The sequence below is a fragment of the Tribolium castaneum genome, chromosome 4 (genome assembly GCF_031307605.1).
Source record: "Tribolium castaneum strain GA2 chromosome 4, icTriCast1.1, whole genome shotgun sequence".
Classification (NCBI taxonomy): domain Eukaryota; kingdom Metazoa; phylum Arthropoda; class Insecta; order Coleoptera; family Tenebrionidae; genus Tribolium; species Tribolium castaneum.
This window is the reverse complement of record NC_087397.1, coordinates 3,357,384-3,377,342: the sequence shown is the minus strand read 5'-3', so window position 1 is coordinate 3,377,342 and position 19,959 is coordinate 3,357,384. Positions and strand designations below refer to the sequence as shown.

The following is a 19,959-nucleotide window of genomic DNA, read 5'->3' as shown; positions in this document are numbered from 1 at the left end:
AGTGCGGTAAATACCCTGGAGAAAAAAATAGATTCTATTGGTATTTCAAAACCCAAAATTTTACTGTTAGAAGATTTAAGAAGCTTCCGCCTTGCCCACTGAATAGTTTGCTTGCCCACTGCTGTTTGCAAAAACTCCGATAAATTATCCACGCGCACTTTCCGCCGGATAAACGCACCGCATCTAGGTCGTGATTATAAGAAGGATGAGCTAGTGGAGATATAAAAGTGCAATATGTCGTGGAAGTAATCTAAAGTCACGGTCGGTGCGCACTGTCCAGATTTGTTGAGCGCACATAGCCCATTAGGTTTATTCCTTTATTGGCGTAAGTGCTTGCTTATTGGCCATCGAAAACAGGCAATTAATGCAATTTCCGACCAAACAAAACATCAATAAACATGCGAGGCAATTTTAAAAAGCATTTCATTTAACGGACGATAAAAACGGCGGCAGAATTTATTCTCCACGGCCAAGTTTCATTAATTGCGCCACACTTTTCTAAACGAGGCATAAAATTATAAAATCTAATTCAGATATACGAAATTTAATTAAGTTATGAACAAATGTTACATGGCGCTGTTCCCGAACCGATTTAATTTATTGAAATTAAATTCGACTCACTTTTAATCCCATTATAATATTGAGATAAAGTTTTAGATTTGCGAAATCGTCGGAAAAATTGCCAACGCGCTGAAAACTCCAATTTATGTATGCAAACAAGCACCGCTCTGAGCAATTCTATAAACAATGGTTATTCCATATTGTATTTTTTATCTCTCGCGCTACGAATGCGACTATATCTCGAATTAACAGCACGGTAAAAACAAAAAACCAGTTCCAAAGTCCCTAAATTCGGTGATTGTCGTCGGGACTCCACCGGAAGCCAACCGCACGGTCCTGTAGACGGTCGTAAATTACGGCTTAGCTAATTTCCGCCGCGAGATCCAAACCAAAACGGTCATCAACGCCTCTCACAATTGTTCCACTAAAAGCTTATTTTTGTACGGGACTTGTCACATCGCATCGGACCCGAACATTTCATTTTATTAGATTAGAGCGAGTGTTTTATTATTATTTTATCGAAGTTGCAGTTATTCCGGAAACTTTGTCACGTCCCGAACAACATATCTTTGCCTTGTCAGCAGATTAATCTTTATTGCCTCAACTTACTTCCCGGCGAATTTTGAAATGTGGATAAATTGCCGAGGCCCAGGCCACGAAAAACGAACCATATTTTACCATAACCTTATCTCCAAATGTGGGTAGTGTAAAACGAGACCGTCAAATAAACCGAACGTAAAGCGCAGCTGACACCTAAGAATTCTCGCCGAATGATTGCACGTAAAATAATATAATAAAATAATCCATAAATTTCAATCGATAAAATTGGTGGATGCGCCGGGCAAGTGCTATAATGCCAAAGTCGATTTGTTTATGATTTGAAACAGCAACCGGCAATTGATTAGCGCTAGTTCGTTGTGTTTAAACCCCAAATTAAATTTAGCGTCAACACGTCCGTTGTTGTCTTTCCGTCGTTGCGCTGCTAAAATGGTGGATGCGCCGGGCAAACCAATTCCGGTTTGTTTAAACGTTTATCGATAGCGGCCCGACATTTAAAAATACGGTATTGTATTAAACTAATTTAAATTTCAAAGCGAGTTAAGCTCGAACTGTGACATAAACTAGTAGGAATCTGGTTATCTTCCCCATAGAAGTGAGGCCGGAAGGCGAAACTGGGGGAACAATTAGAGCTCTGGCCACCGTCGATCATTTAGAACGTTTCCCGAGGGCAGAAGTCACGGACAGTTAGTGGCAACTTTATAAGTTTTTAACATTATCTTTCCCAACGGTTCGATCGTCTGATATTTATAATGGCTGTGTATAATCGAAAAAGTTTCTTTCGAGTTGTGCATAAATAATGCCCCGGCCAACACCTCCGTATGTAAATACGGCACTGCAGATAGGAACTTCATCGTCTCGACGTTTTATCAAATGTTGCGCAACGGCATAATTATCTTTGCATTTCTTGAAGTTATTAACTTACCAATGGAGGCTACGTTACACTTGCTGTATGCAGCACACAATTAAATGCACGGAGAAATGTTTTATTGTACTGTTGCCTTCAACGCTAATGAAATAAACTAGGTCTTTGTAGTGTGTTAATTCGCTTAAAAGTACGTAATTTACTTGCGAATCAATTGATAAACACTAATGGGTATGCAAATAGGGCTTTTATTGCAAATTGATATACCCTTTATTCAAATTTTTGTAATTAAAAGCCTGCCGGTTCAGGAGAACAATCTTACAGCCAACAATAAAACAAGACCATTTAATTCGAACAAAAGTTAAGCTGATAAAGTCTTAACAAACAATGACAAAAAATCACTCAAACAACAAACTGAAAATGTAATCAAAGAAAGTTATTACTGGTGTTGGCTAAATTCAAACGCTTTAGTGGAGCCACAGTTTCAATTTAGTCAGTTGATTTCTAATAAACCGCAGCTAAAATAAATATGTTTTTGTTATTTGTGTGCCACCAGCTGAAAACGAAATAACTATAGGTTGCACAGGTTGGCTTCCGTTATTTATCAGCCTCATGCAATGTAAGTAAACCAGGATGTATTCGTTTTCCGTCATGATGAAAAATGAAAGCAGGTCTTTCTTGTTGATGCTATTTGTCGTCTTTCATGTTATAAAATCCCTATTCATCGTTCGACAATCTCCTGACATTTTTCTCAAAGATGTTGCCAAAGCCAATTATCTGAACATAATGCCATTTCTACCCTTAATACCGCATAAAACTAAAATCATGAAAATAATTAACTGTTGAGATAAAAATAAATTGCTTCGAGTATTTTCGATACAAAGCCACAATCGGCTCCGAGTTTATAAAATATTCATCTCAGGAAAGAAATCGTCGAGTTCGTTGCCCCCAGCTTAACCTTTCCGTCCCGAGCAAATTTCCTAATTTTTCGAAAATTGGATTTTGTTTCCGCATAACGAATTCTCACGTGAAGAGGAAAAACACAATTAGAAGTCGGCAACAACAGTAATAATTCAACTTAATTGCGACAAGAATCCGAATTCCATCATCAAATGGCGGCTGCGACTGCCATAAATTTAAATAAAATCGATCAAAGAACAGGAAATGCAAATGCAATTTCGATCTCTAGAGAATCGCAACTCTGGCAATTACACATTCCGGAGAAAAGCTGAATTACAGTGAGTACCACCATTCCGCCATAAAACATGCTTTATAACTTTGACAGACGTTTGATGTAAACGAAGAAAATATAAAAAGCCCGAGCCACCCCAGGGATATTCCAGTCATTTCAATATGCATAAAACCAACTAGAGTTTGCATAAAGGATGAAAATCCACAAGGAAAATTAAAATTTCAGGAAAAAAAGGGTTCCTTGCGATCAACACGAGCTTAATTCATCCTGCGGCCGGACACAGAACAAAAACCATAAATTAAAAGTATTAAAATGTTTTATTTGGGGAATTTAGACATTAACAACTGAGATGACAACAGATGGTTGAAGGAATTTTAATACGAAGCCCCAATTAAGAGACTTTAAAAAGTTTAGCTATCGAAACAATGTTTCAATTCCATTTATTCCAGTTTATACCTTCCGGAGTAAAATTATAAATGTAGCAACACTCCGAATACTTAGAGTAAACACTTCCTGTATTCCCAACATGGCCTGCATATAATTCGTAGCGAAAATCCAAAAACAACTAAGAGAAAGGAAATACAAGAATATAATAATTTCAAGCACGTAGTTTCATATAAGCGGAAACATAAAATTAAGTTCTAACCTTCTGTGGAGAATATTTATCGGCTAAACATTACCCAAAATTAAAAAGGCAATGCAACAACAAATGTAAAGCGGATTATGTTAAATTTCCGTTCTATCAGGATTTGCTTTAATTTTCCATTTCAGAGCGGGACTGAAACTTTCGACATTGTAACTCGCTCTTAATTCTTGTGATTCCCTTTACTATTCACTAATTCCCTCCTAGTTACGTGCTTGAGACGATCACAGATTTCATAAATACGGTCTCTGATGCAAATTTATTTATTGGCTTGTGCCGCCGACAAAATATGGCGTAATCGCGCTCCTGCGTTCAACATATGGCCAAAAACCCTTGACATAAATGTAAATTCGATGTTTATCACGTTTTTCACGCCAAATGGCGAAGTGTTTAAATACTGATCAGCAACACATCAATTCCAATAAAACCGTTTTTAGAGCGAGATTTTTACCACGAAAATAAACCATTTTCAGCATCTTATAATGAATGCAATAAAGTTGTATGGCCGTTAGAGGCGAGCACAACAGCCAAACAATTATATGGTCGCAAGCTAAGTGCTTCCGAAACTTTGTAATTACTATATTGACCATCTAAAAACTTCGATTGAGAAGTTTGACCAAGCCTTCTCCAGCGGAACATTATGTTATAACTTGAACAAGTTTAGAAAGTTTAAGTTGAAACTATAAAAATCATAAGTTTTCTAATGACTGACAAAAACTGAAATTACCTTCAAGGACTCCGGTGTAGACGAAATTCGGGTCCAAATGAATCTGTCCTCTCGTTGATTCGAAGGAAACGTCGTCAGCGAACACGTCGTTATCCGGAATTAGTCGAATCTTAAACAACCTGGAAAAAATAGTTTAAATGTATTTTTTGCAACGTGACGATCTTTAAATTTCTTGTACTGTTCTTTGAGTAAGTTAATGTAGCGTCTGTTAGCTTTTTTATTTGTATGGTTCTACATTGAAATTAGTGATTTTTACCAAGTCGGTTTGAGAATTGCACAGTCGGCAACAGTGATATCAAAAATTCATAAGTTTGCAAGTTCGTTTCTGAAATATGCGTCAACTTAGTTGTATTTATGACTTTACAGCTTCAAGCTTTAATGTCGAAAAGTGACGACAAAAGCGTCGAGGCCGAAATAAAAGTTTGTCGCACTCCCGAACTTTAAGGTAGATAAATCAGGACGCTAAGTGGTTTAAACCCACAACACTGTAACCAAACTACATTCAAGAACCGTTCATATTCCATAATTAATTCACGAAGTGACGTAAAATGCTACAGGCCGCGCAAAAATTAAGCTCGAACCTTTTTCATGTGAGGAGAAAACAGAATCTAATGGTGCCAAGTTTTTAGTGAGATTATCCTCAGTCAGAGGATGGGCTTCGTTTTTAGTGGCATTAGCCCGACACGAGAAGTTTCCAGTCACATTTGCTTCGGAATGTTTCAACAACACGAGCTTTCGTCAAAGAAAAAAAAATTCCCAAATTTTCGGTTAAATAAAGGGTTAATTTGCTTCTGCATCGGATCAAAAATTGTCTCTTTGGAATATAAAGCAGTAAAGTTTTGTCGCGAAACAACCGGCTTTGCAGAAAGTAGGTTCGCTGGTTTTCGGATCATATTGCGCAAAGCAATTTACTGATAAGGTATCCAAGTTGACCCCGGAAAGACCGCACAGCGACGCTAACCTGTACTCGTATATGCGCTATTGTTTGGCTTCTTATTTCTGAAACCCCTGGAAAGCCATTGTGATGTGGCGTGACGTCATAAACGGGAATTCGCATGTGGAACTGCTGACAGCTCAGATATACTTTCATCCGACGCCTTTTTCGACGCCTAAATAGCATCTTTACACCGATTACTTTCCTTGCTGTATTCATGTATTAAAATTTGTTCACGCTGCTTCTTTGCATATTTTTAGAAATATTTGCATATTTTAATGTTTAGGCGCAAATTATAAAGAAGACCAAATGAATAAAACATGCAAGAGAGACGAAGGGTGCAAAATTTGCGAATAATAACTTGATTGAGAAACTTGTACACGGATCATTAAAAATTCTACTTGCTAATTCAAAAAAGCACATCAGAAAAGTTTATTTTTTAATTAATCATCATTGTCAGACAACGTAAAAAACTGGGCACGAAGTATTTGCTTCTATTTTATTACCTAATAATCTTGAGTCTACAATTTATACGGCAATAAAGAAACTTTAAACAAAATTTACCGTAGCAGCCATTAAATGTCTAATTTCATAATCAATATTAGAAGCTGGAACTTTATTTAGACGTGGGCAAAATTTTGAATTTTTTTTTCGAATTTCTAACTCTAGAGAGAAACCAACTGTTTCTATCCAATCTTAAAAATAATTTAATACCAAAACAATTAAATACGTCTGATAAATCATCAGCCCCAAGACCCCATTCTGTGAGCACGGCATATTTTACTATTATTATTATTATCATTCGCATTAGAAAATTGGTTTTAGAACAAACTTAATTTCCCGGAAATAAGTGCTGAAAATTCGTCTCGTGAAATCGGTTATTTCATTATATTCCATAACGTAGTTCGTCGAGTTTTATGTAGGTATGGCTGCACCTGCTCACGAAAAAACGAATTTTTCATTGGACACAGTAAAATAAAATAGAGCTTCCCAGAAATACCATAAAACTGAAAGGCTTAGAGATTCAGGACCGGGTAGTAACATCATAAAATGGCAAATTGATTGCTACAGTCTGCTAAATAATTACGAACCATACTGGCCGTTATATAAATTGGCCGACTAGACGAGCATTTGTGGCGGTTAAATTTATCCGTCCCTGCTTCAAGTCGTTCCGTATTCAGCACTGCGGAGCCCAATTTTTTGCAAAGTTTCGGTTTGAATTATTCTATACTTCTATTAAATTTATTCTATTTATTCCTCATTGAAGTGAAACAGCGCCTGAAAGGGCGAAGTCGCTGTCTTTTTGCACTGTGATCCCACCGGTAAATTAAGACGCAAGGCAACAGAATCAATAGCAGAAAGCAACTTGGGTATGTAAACAGAGGAATATCAAGCACTTGCCGTTTTCTGATTTATACCAAGGGTCTAGACTTGAATGAGCGCGCCACAAAAAGCTCAATATGTCGAAGAAAGCGAAAGCTACATCGTTTGACTTGGTCGCAAGTCGGCCCAGTTTCTTTGTGCGAGCAGATCTTTAGTTATCTCCGTCCTCAGCTAACACATATAATGCGGATAATACGGCCATAATGGAGCCCGTTTATTATTTCATTTTAGCTCGATCTACCTGGATATCAAGCTGGTTAATAATAATTTGTCTGCGTTGTTGGCGTTCAACAATTTGACGGCGCGCCTAACAATGCGCTACTTCTCACGGTTCGCTCGTACCCCAATTATTCAACCCATCAACATGGGATTACAAGTCGAATAAAATTCCTCATCAACTCAGTTTTACCAGCGACCGCCGCCAAAACGAAATATTTCCGACGCATTCTTTTTTAAAATAACGGATATCTCTTCAATCTCAATCGTGAAGATTAAATGAACTGCGAATTAAAGCTCCAAAGAAGACCCAATCAATTAAATCAATACTCGCCACTTTTTTCTCTCGTTGAGAATTCTTTATTGTATTAGTCATTTTCGTTCGTCGACACAATTTTACGGTTTCCAGATTCAAGACAAATAAAAAATTTACAAAAGTCACTTCTTTTTCTGTGTACACAGCAACTACGTATCTGAACATCAAACAAATTCTTTCGGGGGATGAGACACGGATCCGAAAAGATAAATATAAATCTCGGTAATAAACTGAAATGACGATTTCGTACGGCTTTATTTTCCTCAAAAAAGCGCGTTTTATGACAACAACTTCAATTGTAAGTTAAGACAATCATTATTATTGGTATGTAGGATGCCAAGAAAAGTAGAAAAAAAATATTATAAGAAACAAAACAATACATCTAATCATTAGGGGTTAAGTGGAAACTCGGGAGAAAATGGCAAAATGTATTCATAATCAGCTGAAAGCGCTGCATATTACGAAGAAAGATCATAATCCAGATGTACACAGCGTTGCTCTATTGAAAAATAACATCTCCTCACTTCAAAATTTATAGAGATAATGGAGTTTTCTTGTAAACACCTTTATCTAAAACTCCGCCAAGTCCGCGGCACTCTCATGGCGTTAAATTAATAAAAATTTCATACTTTGGGAGAATCGCGTTTTGCGTTTGAAATAAAGCACACATTAATCATACATTCATATAACACATACGATATTCAAACATCACAGAAGCGGCACATTTCCCGACAGACTCTAACTTCTCCAAAGAACATTTGTTCGAAAATTTTTCATTCTTGGGGAAATACTTGTCTCACTTTAAACTTTCATAAGCTTTTTAAGTTTTCAACGGATTTGGAAATTTTAAGGATTTGGTTTTGCATACGCGAGGAGATAAAAAATGAAGTTTGGCTTATTATAAATTGAATTGCAAAAGTATTTCACAGCAATAAATTTCCAGACTAAAGGCCAAAATTTGTTAGAGATTAAATTTACAGTTTCAAGATGAAGTGTACCAAGATTGAAGAGCGCAGCTTCTGCCGGCAGCAACAATTAGTCTTTAAAACTTCCTAACTTTCGCAACAGCTACTAAAGACGTCGAGTAATAAAACATATTTTTTGCCAACGTACTGACGCCCGACAAACAGAACAATTTTTGACGAAGTTACTAAAAAATTTGCACTAAATAGAGCGTAGCAATCTAAATATAACGATGGGATACCAAATCGGTCCAACAACTTCCCGCAGATTAATGACTTTTCAATTTAATAACAAAATAACTTCAGCGTGTTGCTCGCATAAACCCACATGAAATATTTGAAAAGGAAACATTTAAACAAAGTGTTTGTATCTTTACGACAGGCGAGTATAAATGCTTGCCTATACAAAAATTAGAAATGAGGATTACACAACACGAAAAATCGCTCTTTATTATTACGTTCTGTTAACCCAGACACACATTAATGTTTACATTACATAATTACGTAAAAGCCAAGTTAACAAAGCTGGAATAACATTACTAACTAACTTAATTTGAAAAATGATGATGGCAAACATACGTCAGCTCAAAGTTTAAATAGGGCTCACTTCACCAGTGGGAACGAAAAATTTGTCCATTGAATATTTGATCTCGCTTATCGTTATTTTTCGGTTCTGGATAAATCAGATCGAAGAGCTTTCACTTCGAAACAAATATCTCTCTAGACGAGGAACGATGCAGCTGTCTGCGTTTAAATCTGATTTGGCCATCCTCACTTAGAGATTCGGGAGTTGAAAATTTAGTTTGGGAGCTTTTTCGAATTTGTGTCTCCATTTAGCGATCTTTTTAATCAATGAGATTGTGCCGACCTTTAATGCGACACGAACAAAGTTGTCATTGTCATATCCAATTTCAACAGTCAGTAGTTTTGAAACGAAACAATGACATTGTGTGCTGATATCTCCACCTTTTCAGGAGCTGAAGTTAATTACAATATATTCAGCAAACTGAAATGCCGCTAGATTGAAACCTAGATGAATTCGTTGGCCAACCAACGGAAGTTTATAATTAAAAAGGTTACTTAAAAGTCCTTGATTCTGAGAAACGTACCGACAAAAGTCTTGCATTATTACGAATTTTTTCATACAAAACACATTTCTTGTTGCTCTGTTGAGCAAAACCTTGAACGCAACAGCGGAAAAATTATTTTCCTTCTTTAGCGACGGTTTTATGCATATTTAGAAATTGCCTTGCTTAATATTGTTTTGCCTCTATCACCTCATATTCCAACGTTTGGAGGTCACTAACTTGTTTCTGGTTTGTAAGTGAACAAAGAGACAAAATTCGCCGAAATTTTACAAAAGTGTAATGACCAGTTTTTATTCCAGCCCACGCTTGTTATGCCTAATTAAATTACCATACATTAGACTGGAATGAATTGAGGCAAAAACCCCGCATCGGTAATTATCACAATTAGCAATGACATTTGCTGTCGGATGAAAAATCACACCGATCTAAGCTCGGAATTCAATTAGCAAATCCCGATTGGATAAATAGTAATGTCCCTTTAGGGTCAATGGTTTTTCGGGCTTAACGGCCCAATTGGATTATGATTTCCCATTAGTGCAATGATAGGAAATTACAATAGAACTAACCGCTTTAACACACGTAAAGAGAGTCAGTCACCGGTCATGTGAAAAACATTACAGATCCGCACCCATCAATCACCAAATGATCAATCAATTAAAGTAGAAATTAACACCAAAAACAAAAAGAACATCAAAATGATGGCAGACACTCGCGTTGGCGAGAAATTCGTAATATTGGTTTATCAGGTCGGACCTACAATTTCCATCACAAAGCAAATCGATTAATTTGAGTAAATCCCGACAACAATTTTTTAAATTCAGCGTTTATAGAATTATCGTTATAAAAAGCTCATTGTAAAAGCACATTTGCAGATACGTAGTGAAATAATTTGATCCAGCTCTAGATGAAAGTAATGTTTCAGTTGTTTGGCGGAAAAGTTACAATTATCCCCAAAAGCCCTAAATTGATTTAGGCTGCTTACGTTAGAGGTGCGTTAGTCGAATAAAAGTGCTTGCATTTTTCAAGCTGTCACAAGAAGTTTATTCCTGAAGCGATTATAATGAAGACTGAATATAAATACCAGGGCAGAGCATCTTTATCGCAAACACTGGCGCACTTTCTGTTCAAAAATTCGCATAAAAAGCTCTCGTAGCCCTTTCATCAATTATAATTACGACATAAATGGTAAACAAATGAAAACATTCGCGAACGGGCAATTTATTTAAAATTTGTGCATTATTCAAAACCATCCGAATTTCTTACAATCGATCGGTCGTGGTTGAATGCAAAAGTAATAAACTTTCACTTTGGTGTCGCAAATCGAGAAGTATCGTCTATTAAAATCTCCGAATGACATTTCACGTTGCTTGAAATGACTCGTTTCAGGCGACACGTGTTCATTACAGGACTTACGGACTTACCGATCTCGTCCTTTAATGTCCAATTGGACTTGGTGTGGTTGTTTCTGACCGACACTTCTCCGGACACGGTTGTGTTGGACGACCAAAGAATGGGGGTCGTAATGGGCCGGCTCGTAATATCTTATCCAGGAGTTCAAGTCGAAATCTGAAACAATGATAATTGCGGGTGTTAGACACAAAAGGGCTTTGTGCCTCCTACAAAGACTCAATTACTGCCCTTTCGGAATTTTTCCAAAGCTGATAGGCTCAAGATGTTTGCTATCGCATTAAAAACAGGCACTGGTCGCCTCATCTGTGTATAATTGTTTGCACTTTGGAAGAGACTAACTACAAGGGTTTTACGAGGTCAAATCCTCTTCCTATTACCCTTACAAGTGGTATTACGCTCAATAGCGCCCCGCTATTCAAGGCCACTAACACAAACAATTATTTATAATTTGATGCGTCAAAAAAGAGAGTGGATAGACTTTGATCAAGTCACTATAATTTAACCGAAACTCATTACTAGGAAAAAACTAAACGCAAGCGAAAGTCTGGTAATTGCGGTTTTCACATCAAAGTAATAATATTCTTTTAAATTTGTTGTTTTTGGTGAGTCTGTTATTAAAAGTAAAATTCTACTACATATTACTTATTGATTGTAAACAGCTCGATATGAATAAGTTAGGAGCAGCGTCGGGAAAGTTGTCACAATTCTTATGAAAAAATTCGCCGAAACGTTCAGAGCGAAACTTTGTTAGTTCTTTTAAGTCACGGCTTTAAATTCGCAACACTCCCTTTAATACTCTATAAGTCAATAATCCCCTGTAACGTTTAACAACTCTGGCTTAAGAATGATTTACAATAGTCTTTTGTCCAGCAAACTGCACTCAAGCAAAGCTTTATTTCTTCTTGCAGCTTTTTAAAGTTTAGCGTTCGAACAATGATATATGTGGACGATGCAACGCCAAAATTTAATTAGTTTTTAACCAGGGGACTGTATAATGAATTGTGATGGATTGCAGCCCTTTTGCTCGATCCATCCAAGAGGGTATAATATATGTTGTTACTTTTCCGGTCGGCCTGTTTTTTACTTTATAAAATGATGATATATTTGATCCCGGTTGTCACTTCCGTTAGTACATTTTAACGGACATGTTTCTGTATAGCAGCGACGAGAAATCAATAGTCGCTTACACTGAACGAAAACTAGTTTTTCCAAATGATACATCACAGATATTCAGGCTGGTTTTACATAAAAATGCATTATCCACGTATGTGGGAAAACTCAAACGGGATTACACTAATGGCTGGTAATTTACTCGTTCCCAACGGACGCCACATATTTGTTTCGTTGAAATAATAAATAAAAATTGCAGCAAGTGCACCACCACCCCAGGGAATTAGCAAAAAATGTCGAGTCCAATTAACTCTCCGTCATTATAAGCTCCAACTATTTGCTGTTACTGAACCGTCCACGGGTAAGGACTAACCCTCAATTTGCCCTAGTTAGATATTAATAATAGATTGTGACTTTCGCGGCACTATTAAATTAATAACGTCTTTTGTGGCTCCTGTAGCATACAAAGTAAAGTGATCATAATTAAATTAGCATCCAAGTTCTCATGAAACGTCGGTGACATAGTAATAAAATGTACATTCTGGAAACCTGAGGTTGTTTTATGGCACGCGGATCAAACATTTCTCGTAAATAAAAGATTAGGAGCTTGTAGTAGCCTCGTACCAGACGTGATGCACATCTCAAAAGTGGCGCTGCAGCACAAAATTATTTCCAAGGACGGCACGTTACATTATTTATGCTTTAAAATACTCAAACAAAATCACGCCTATTTGTTCCCGAAACTCGGCTGCGCCTAGAATAAATACATGCGAAAAGAGAGTCAGTAAAACCAATGAGCAGAAATAAATGTATTTAAGAATACTTTAAATGAGCTTTAACTTCCTAATCTTCATATTATAACGATCGTATTTTGTAAACAATACCTTATATGATAGAAGAAACAACAAACAATGCTCTTTTCAACAAACTGTATCCAACTACAAGGTAACTTTAGACACACAAAAGTAATTTGCAAAGAAATTTTATAACAATAAAATAGTGCAGCAAGTTATAAAGTGGAAACTTCCTCCATACTTTCAAACTTCTGGAATTAAAATAAAAAACGCAGCACTGTAGTGATAAAAAATGTATTCTTTAATTTTGTTCTGTTCGCGTATTCATTTCGCAAGCAGGTGAAAACAGATAACTTTTCATCTGTTTTATAAAAATTTTAACTTGGAACAATGTTTCACAACTTTTTTGGTCGAAAGCCTTTATTAAACTTTAAACTGCCCATTAAATAGTCTCGCAATTCACACGCAGCTCTCTTATATTCATCTTAACTCTGCGAGAAATTAATGTAAAATTTGTTGTTTTTTTTAACGTTTGCAAAACCATGTGGGTAAATATTGACGAAGCCTGGATGAAGTGAGTCCATTTGTGTCCGGCAACACTCCAAAAAATAAAATAAAAAAGAGAAAACGCGGTGACAAAAATGAAATTTGGCGATATAATCCGTCAATGTTGCTAACAAATTGTCGGACGGCCGAAATAAAGCACAGCAATTCCGGGCGTGTTCCTAGGGGAGAATATTCAGCATAAACCAGCAAATAAAATATAACGAAAAACAGCCCCAGTCGCTTAGATTAATTAACGTCCGCACATTCGGTGCGAATTGAATTCCAAAGCTGTTGTATGCATGCAGTCCAACTCGCAGAGGTCGAAGAGGGTCGAACAAACATTTACAAAAATTTATGGCATGTTCAGCGTTATCCCACATATTACAAAAGTATAGTTCCTCGTCTGCATCGAACCGACCTATAAATTTATTTTATCTTAGATCGAATTGCATTCCTGGCAAATCTAACGGATTACGGTTGAAATACCGGCAGTGAAAACATTTTCAATTACGTTCTTCTTGCAACCGCAGAAGGGTCAATACATTGCTATTAGTTGTACAGTAACAGCTCGATCGGTTCAGATTTGGTGTTACGCTCGGATGGAGCAAAAATTATGAAAGAAACGGCTGAGCAAATCATCACTTCCTTCCTGTACTGCAAGAGGGGAAAAGAGCAAAGTCAATATCACACAATCAATAACTGTTGACAGGAGAATGCCGCCTTGGCAAAGAGCAAAGTCTCTTAAATATATTACAAAATCGCACAACAAACAGCCCAGAAAAAAGAAATACGAGCGTTGCTCTCAATTGAATACGTTTTTGGGGTTGCGTGATCGCATGTCATTCCTAAATATTATTTATAACGGTGGGAATTTCAATAATGAACTAAATTAAACATTCCCTGCTTATTTCTTCTTCATGAGATAATAGATTTTGACTTCGGCGTATTGATTCGTTTCCAAACTTTGCCCAAACTACGATTAATAATTATGATAAATGCATTTCGAGTCCAATATGAAGCGCTTTCCCCCCATAAATAGAAATAGGTTTTTGCAGAATCCCCTCGCGTCTAAAGCTAATTAGTTTTTGAGCGACACGTGGCGATGACACTTTCAAGTAAGAGCGAAACACCGCAATCAGAAGAGGGACAAGCTGTTTGTAATCAAGTCTAGCGACTCCAATTGAAATGAATTCGCTCAATGCGACATGTGATTTAATCCAGACATCCACAAAAATTGCTTGTTATTCATACGCGATTTTAAAAATTCCCCGAAATTGCTTTTTAGCAAAATTCGTTACCAACTTATTACCTCATTTTTGTTGCTTTCATATCATGTTTCAATGTAAGATGACGCTGCTACTTAACAATCATTGATCTTCTTAAACAGGTGCTGTCACGCCAAGAATTTAATAAATTTGAGACGCACCCGAGACAAAAATTATATGATAACGAAGGACTTGTAAAGTAATTTGTGTTAAAAATCAAAACACATTTTTTATTATCAAACCGCTGGCTATCACGATATCTCCCTTATGTTGTTCTACTATTGTTTAAGCACCCACTGAAAATTTAAAAAGTCGGCGCCCATGTTTGAGTCATGAATTTGCAACAAAGAGACGGAATGTTTAGAGTTTTAATGAATTTGACTGACGAGCTTGTGGTTTGTAAAAATTATTCGAATGCCGAGTGTGCAACATACATTTGCACCATCGTATATTTTTGAAAAGCACAATTACCGTAATTATTGTCCACCTTTATGTAATGAAACCTTTAAATTGGGGCCAGGCTTAAATGCATTACCTAATTGAGAAAATTAATTAAGCAGCAATATAATCACACTGCGGGCTGAGAGCATTGTAAAAGCGCACAAGATTGCGTGCTATAACGAAAAGTGATTGCACCCCTGGAAGTTTGTCAGTTTGGCCAATTCCAAAAAGTGAGAAAGCAACAACTTTTGCTCAAACTTAATGGATTTATGGCCGCATATAATAGTGAGCCACAAACAGGATGATGTTGTGTGCGCGATATTTGCAAGGGTAGTCCGCGATCGAGCAAATAATTTTACATTTAAAGTTATTATTGCAATAAAATTTTATTAGCTTGGTATCGCCTCCGCCAAATGCTCTAGGCGCAGCCCTTATGTAATAATAACACGAGCGGAACCAGGTTTTTGCTGCGTTCAATCCGATACTGAATTTATGATGTTGAGGCCTTTAATGGACTTGCTGCACACGTCCAACAATTCAAGTGAACTCAAACAACACAATGAAATTAAATAAATTAACTCCAGCAGTTTAATTTTGTTGAAGGAGTCGAATGAACGATTCCAGGTTTTTCGAGGAAAAAGCGCAATAAATCATTTTCCCACTTACATGTACCTACGAACAAAATGACTACTTTCTTACAAAGCCATCAAGTTTAAAGCACCGTTGCTGCAATTAATCATCACAGCGAATCCAACCTTCAGCTTAAGAATGTTAATATAAACACTCTAAGTGGACGTTAATTCTAATTCTACTGTACCCACTTTTAAGTTAACTCAGTTATCTCGGAAATTATTTCGGGTCATGTCACTCCAAAATTCAGGCCAATTACCGTAGGGAGTTGTGTGTAATGAGAATCAAAAGTGGCGTCTTTAAAGCCGGAAATGAAACCGCCTCGGTGGCACTCCAATCAATTATTTTTAATAGGACTACCAAACAGAACTGCAAAGTGCCTGAAATACGCAACAATTTCCTTTCATGACTCCTTGTGGTTATAAAAATGAAACGCTCGGCAAGTGTGCGCTCTATTATTAGTTGGGGCGAATAAAACTCACCCTTGCCAAGAAAGGAAATCGGTGGTTGCGACTGTAATTATACGTCTTGTGATCACCAAAACGATCCAAAAAATTAAAACCTCCCCTACATAACGTACTCCATTTGTCCGATCTAGCAGTAATGTATTTCTTATATTGTTATTTCGTTTTCTTTCACAACACACTGGAGGACGTTCCGGCTTTATAAAGGCAGACGAGCACAGATTTGAAACATTGATTGACAGATTCCCTGAGGAAATCTTGAGAACTATTCTAGTGAGACATTAAATTGAATTTTCATATACACCACCTAGAGACGGTGCATGTGACAACACACTGTCATATTTGCGGCAAATTAGCCCATTTTCCTTCTTGAAACTCCCCTATGTTCTCCAACACATTAAGGTTGTTTTGTGACCTCGGCACAAAATCTCACATATGCCACATTTACCACGAACATCTCCCAATCCTCGTATTATTCTTCACCTAATTGCTAATTAAAAGTAAACATCGTGATCGTCTCGATTTCGCTTTACCGATCGCTGCGGTTTCGCAATTAATTCCTCCCTGTCAAACAATCCCAGCTCCCGACGCAAATAATTTCTTAATTAGAGCAATTTTTCTTCATAAGTTGCGAAATGGGAAAAGATCAATCAAGTTTATCCATGAAAGTGCGAAACTGATTGCAACTTGTCAGCATAAAATATGCATTGATCGAAGCCATGAGAGGGTGTGCTGAGGTCGTTGGGAATAATGGACGCCCGCTATGTTTTGTTCGCCAGTTCACGCTTCAGCTGAAAGATGAACTGCCTTAAGGGAAGATAAAAGATGGTGAAAAGGAACGGCTTAAAAGTAAAGGTTAAGTTTTACCATGATTAATGAGCCACCTGAGAACGCGGGACGCATCTCCATGCGCTCATTTGTATAGCATCATTCTCCAAGCTTTTTCACAGCTTTATCTCCATTAAAAAATCTGAAAATTTCATACCGATCGGAACTACCAAATTTGGAGAAAGAGCTTTTAACATGCACGTTAAATAAAAATACAGTGTGTTTTATTAAAGACAAGTTTTTGCAAATTCAGCCGAAGCACTGATGTATTCGGGAATATTTCACTCCGGTTTTTAATTATTTAAGAGCCGACTTGTGATCCACCAAAAAGAAATTTCGTTGCATAAAAAACGTCTTTAATTTAACTTTTAATTACAGTCGCAACGGCGTTAGTCCTTGTGCTGTTTTTAGTAAAAATAATGAAGTACGAGCACATGCCTTCCCCCGAGATACTCCAATAATTCAACAGGAGCAGAAAGAATTCGAAATATAATTGTGTGATTTGGTTTATAATTATGAGCACACAATTACTAAGTGGTGAAGTTAATACGAATTTTATGTAAAGCAGCGCCTGTGAGCGCTTTATACAGTAGCTAATTACAAAAATAAAATGTTAGCTTAAATTAATAGCCGAGAAAAGCTAAAACAATTGCTTTATGAAAATATAATTTTGTTTGTGTTTGGTAAAGTTCGAACGTGGATTTCAGTTAGGAGTACAATTAGAATAATCCCCGATACCGCGGAGCAATGTGGTAAAATTTCATAAAGATTTCATGAAGATAAAATGCTGTTTATAAATCCCTTACTCCCAGAAAACACACTTTACGGAAACAAATTACAGCAGTAAGTACTTTATCTTGTCCCACTTTGAAACAAATGAGGTTTGTCGAGTACATTTTTAAAATAAGGCAAATAAGACTAATATCCTCGTAGTCATTACGTCCTCCTCAAATTTCTCAACTCTAAAATAAAGCCTACGACAGACAAAAGAAATCTCGTCTTTTCCTGTCCAATTGTGAAATTAGCAGAGATAATCTCCGTCCCACTTGAAAACAGAGGCTGTCACCGACAGTGATACCAGCTTTGACAAGGCATACATGTAACTGCCAACACAGCGTATGCACTTTAAACGAGTTACAATACAATTAACGTCAATTAGCAGTTAATATATGGAAAATGCCGACGGAAACTCGACTTCCCAAGATTGTGCAGTATATTTCACCCTCTCAGAAGTTGCCATGGAGACCACCCTACCTACTATCTTCGAAGTAGGTAGGCACGAGAAATCAACAGTTCGATATTTGGATTTGTACCCTGGGGTCCATGTGGGGTCAACTCACACACGATGGAGCAGTTTATCAAAGATAAATTCGGCCCCCTAAGCCCCAGCGCCCGAATTAAGGATGCGTGTCCTCTGTACGATAAAATTTCAACGGCGGGAGGTAATGATGAGGAATTTATCGATTTTCACATTTATTAAAAATTCGCCCCTGCGATGGAATTCCGAATAAAATGAGATTTACAATTAAGCAGTGACATGCTCGTGTCACGCAGAAAGCGAAAGTTTGGGTAAAAGATACACAAGGTGATGTTACAACACACTATGAAGTAATTGGGGAATCGGGATAGAACGGATTCGCACACTGTATAATTAAGAATGCGTTCACGAACTAAATTAATTCATTGCTCAGGAAATCAACTGGTGTAAAATTTATCTGTTTCTGGCTCATTAAGGCTAAGGCCACGCTGGCGGATGTCCTTAATTCCACAACCTTGCAAATTTCAGAAATACCACAATCATCAGTTTCACCCGCTTTACTACGAAAACATCAAAATTTGCCGCATAACAAGCAAATCACAGCAAAGAATTAACGTTTTTGATTTGAAAACGTAAACGCAAAAGTTCAATTAAAAAATGGTGTTTATTAAAAGTTTAGAAACGTCCTTAATAATAAAAAGACAAAAATTATGTAATTTTCGACTTGATTTTGTGGTTTGCTTTGGCGACATCTCCAAATACGTTTTACGTAGTGTTTTTGGTCGCCAAATGTTGAAAAATTCATAACACAATACAATCACGAAACAAAATGCTTTATGCATCTAAAATGAAGTGCCTGAATTTGTTTAAAAGCATCTGTCGGAAATGTCAATTGTTGAATAGCAAATGCACTGCAGCTAGAATGCTAATTGGTGTGTTATTGCACACTGTTTTGAATTTATTGAAATATACAGATCATAACAATTTGTTCGACAATCTCACTGTACAAAACGTTCAGTTTCCTTAAGATCTGATTATTTCTGAATACGTTACTTTCACATCAGCATGTAATAACAGTCAACAATGGACCTAAGTAGCTCGATTTTAAGAAATGTTGCCTCGTTTGTAATTTGCGTTAGTTAAGTTTCCTGTATGTATTACAAGCTATATCGTTCCATGCTTAAAAAAATACCTTAACAGGAACATTTAATTAATGATTGTTCCACAAACCGCGATCGTATGTTGTTATTAGAATAATGAAATAATCAGTAACTGTGCATAAACGTTTCTACTTTTCAATAATAATAGTCGGTAATAAATCTCTTCCACGTCCTAGTAGATTGTACCTGATTTAGATCCTGACCTAGAAATTCTTTCAATTATCTAATAGTAATATCAGTAGATAGAGATAGCCGGTTCAAAAACCACCTCCACCTCCCTCTACTGCGCATGTGTGAAAATTGTGTCAGTCAGCCGCAGACGCAAGCGCGTAATCGCAGCTCGCTGGCCTGCGACCAGCTGGTCAGCCGGCCTGCGGCCGACTGACGCCATTTGTGATGATGCAAATATATTTATGTAGTATAATAATAATAATAATAATAATAATCGTCGCCATCTTGGAAGTTTGAAAGTCGGCGGCGGTCATTTTTGTTTAATGGTAAATTGGCGCCAAATTTAAATTATTTCAAAATTAATATTTGAAATTAGTCGGCCATGTTTGTTTGTTAAAAAAAATGGCGCCAAAATTTTAATTTATTTAAAAATTAAT

General features: G+C 36.8%; 1 protein-coding gene across 1 annotated transcript in view; it reads right to left on the bottom strand.

Annotated features, from left to right (window-relative positions):
- LOC661872 (uncharacterized) overlaps positions 1 to 19,959 on the bottom strand; it is a 71,140-nt gene that overhangs the window by 25,727 nt on the left and 25,454 nt on the right. Inside the window, exons 5-6 of the mRNA XM_064356370.1 lie at positions 10,867 to 11,011; positions 4,547 to 4,665 (exon numbers count right to left, since the gene is read on the bottom strand). Coding sequence (XP_064212440.1) covers positions 4,547 to 4,665; positions 10,867 to 11,011 — 264 coding nt within the window. The remainder of the gene's footprint in view (positions 1 to 4,546; positions 4,666 to 10,866; positions 11,012 to 19,959) is intronic.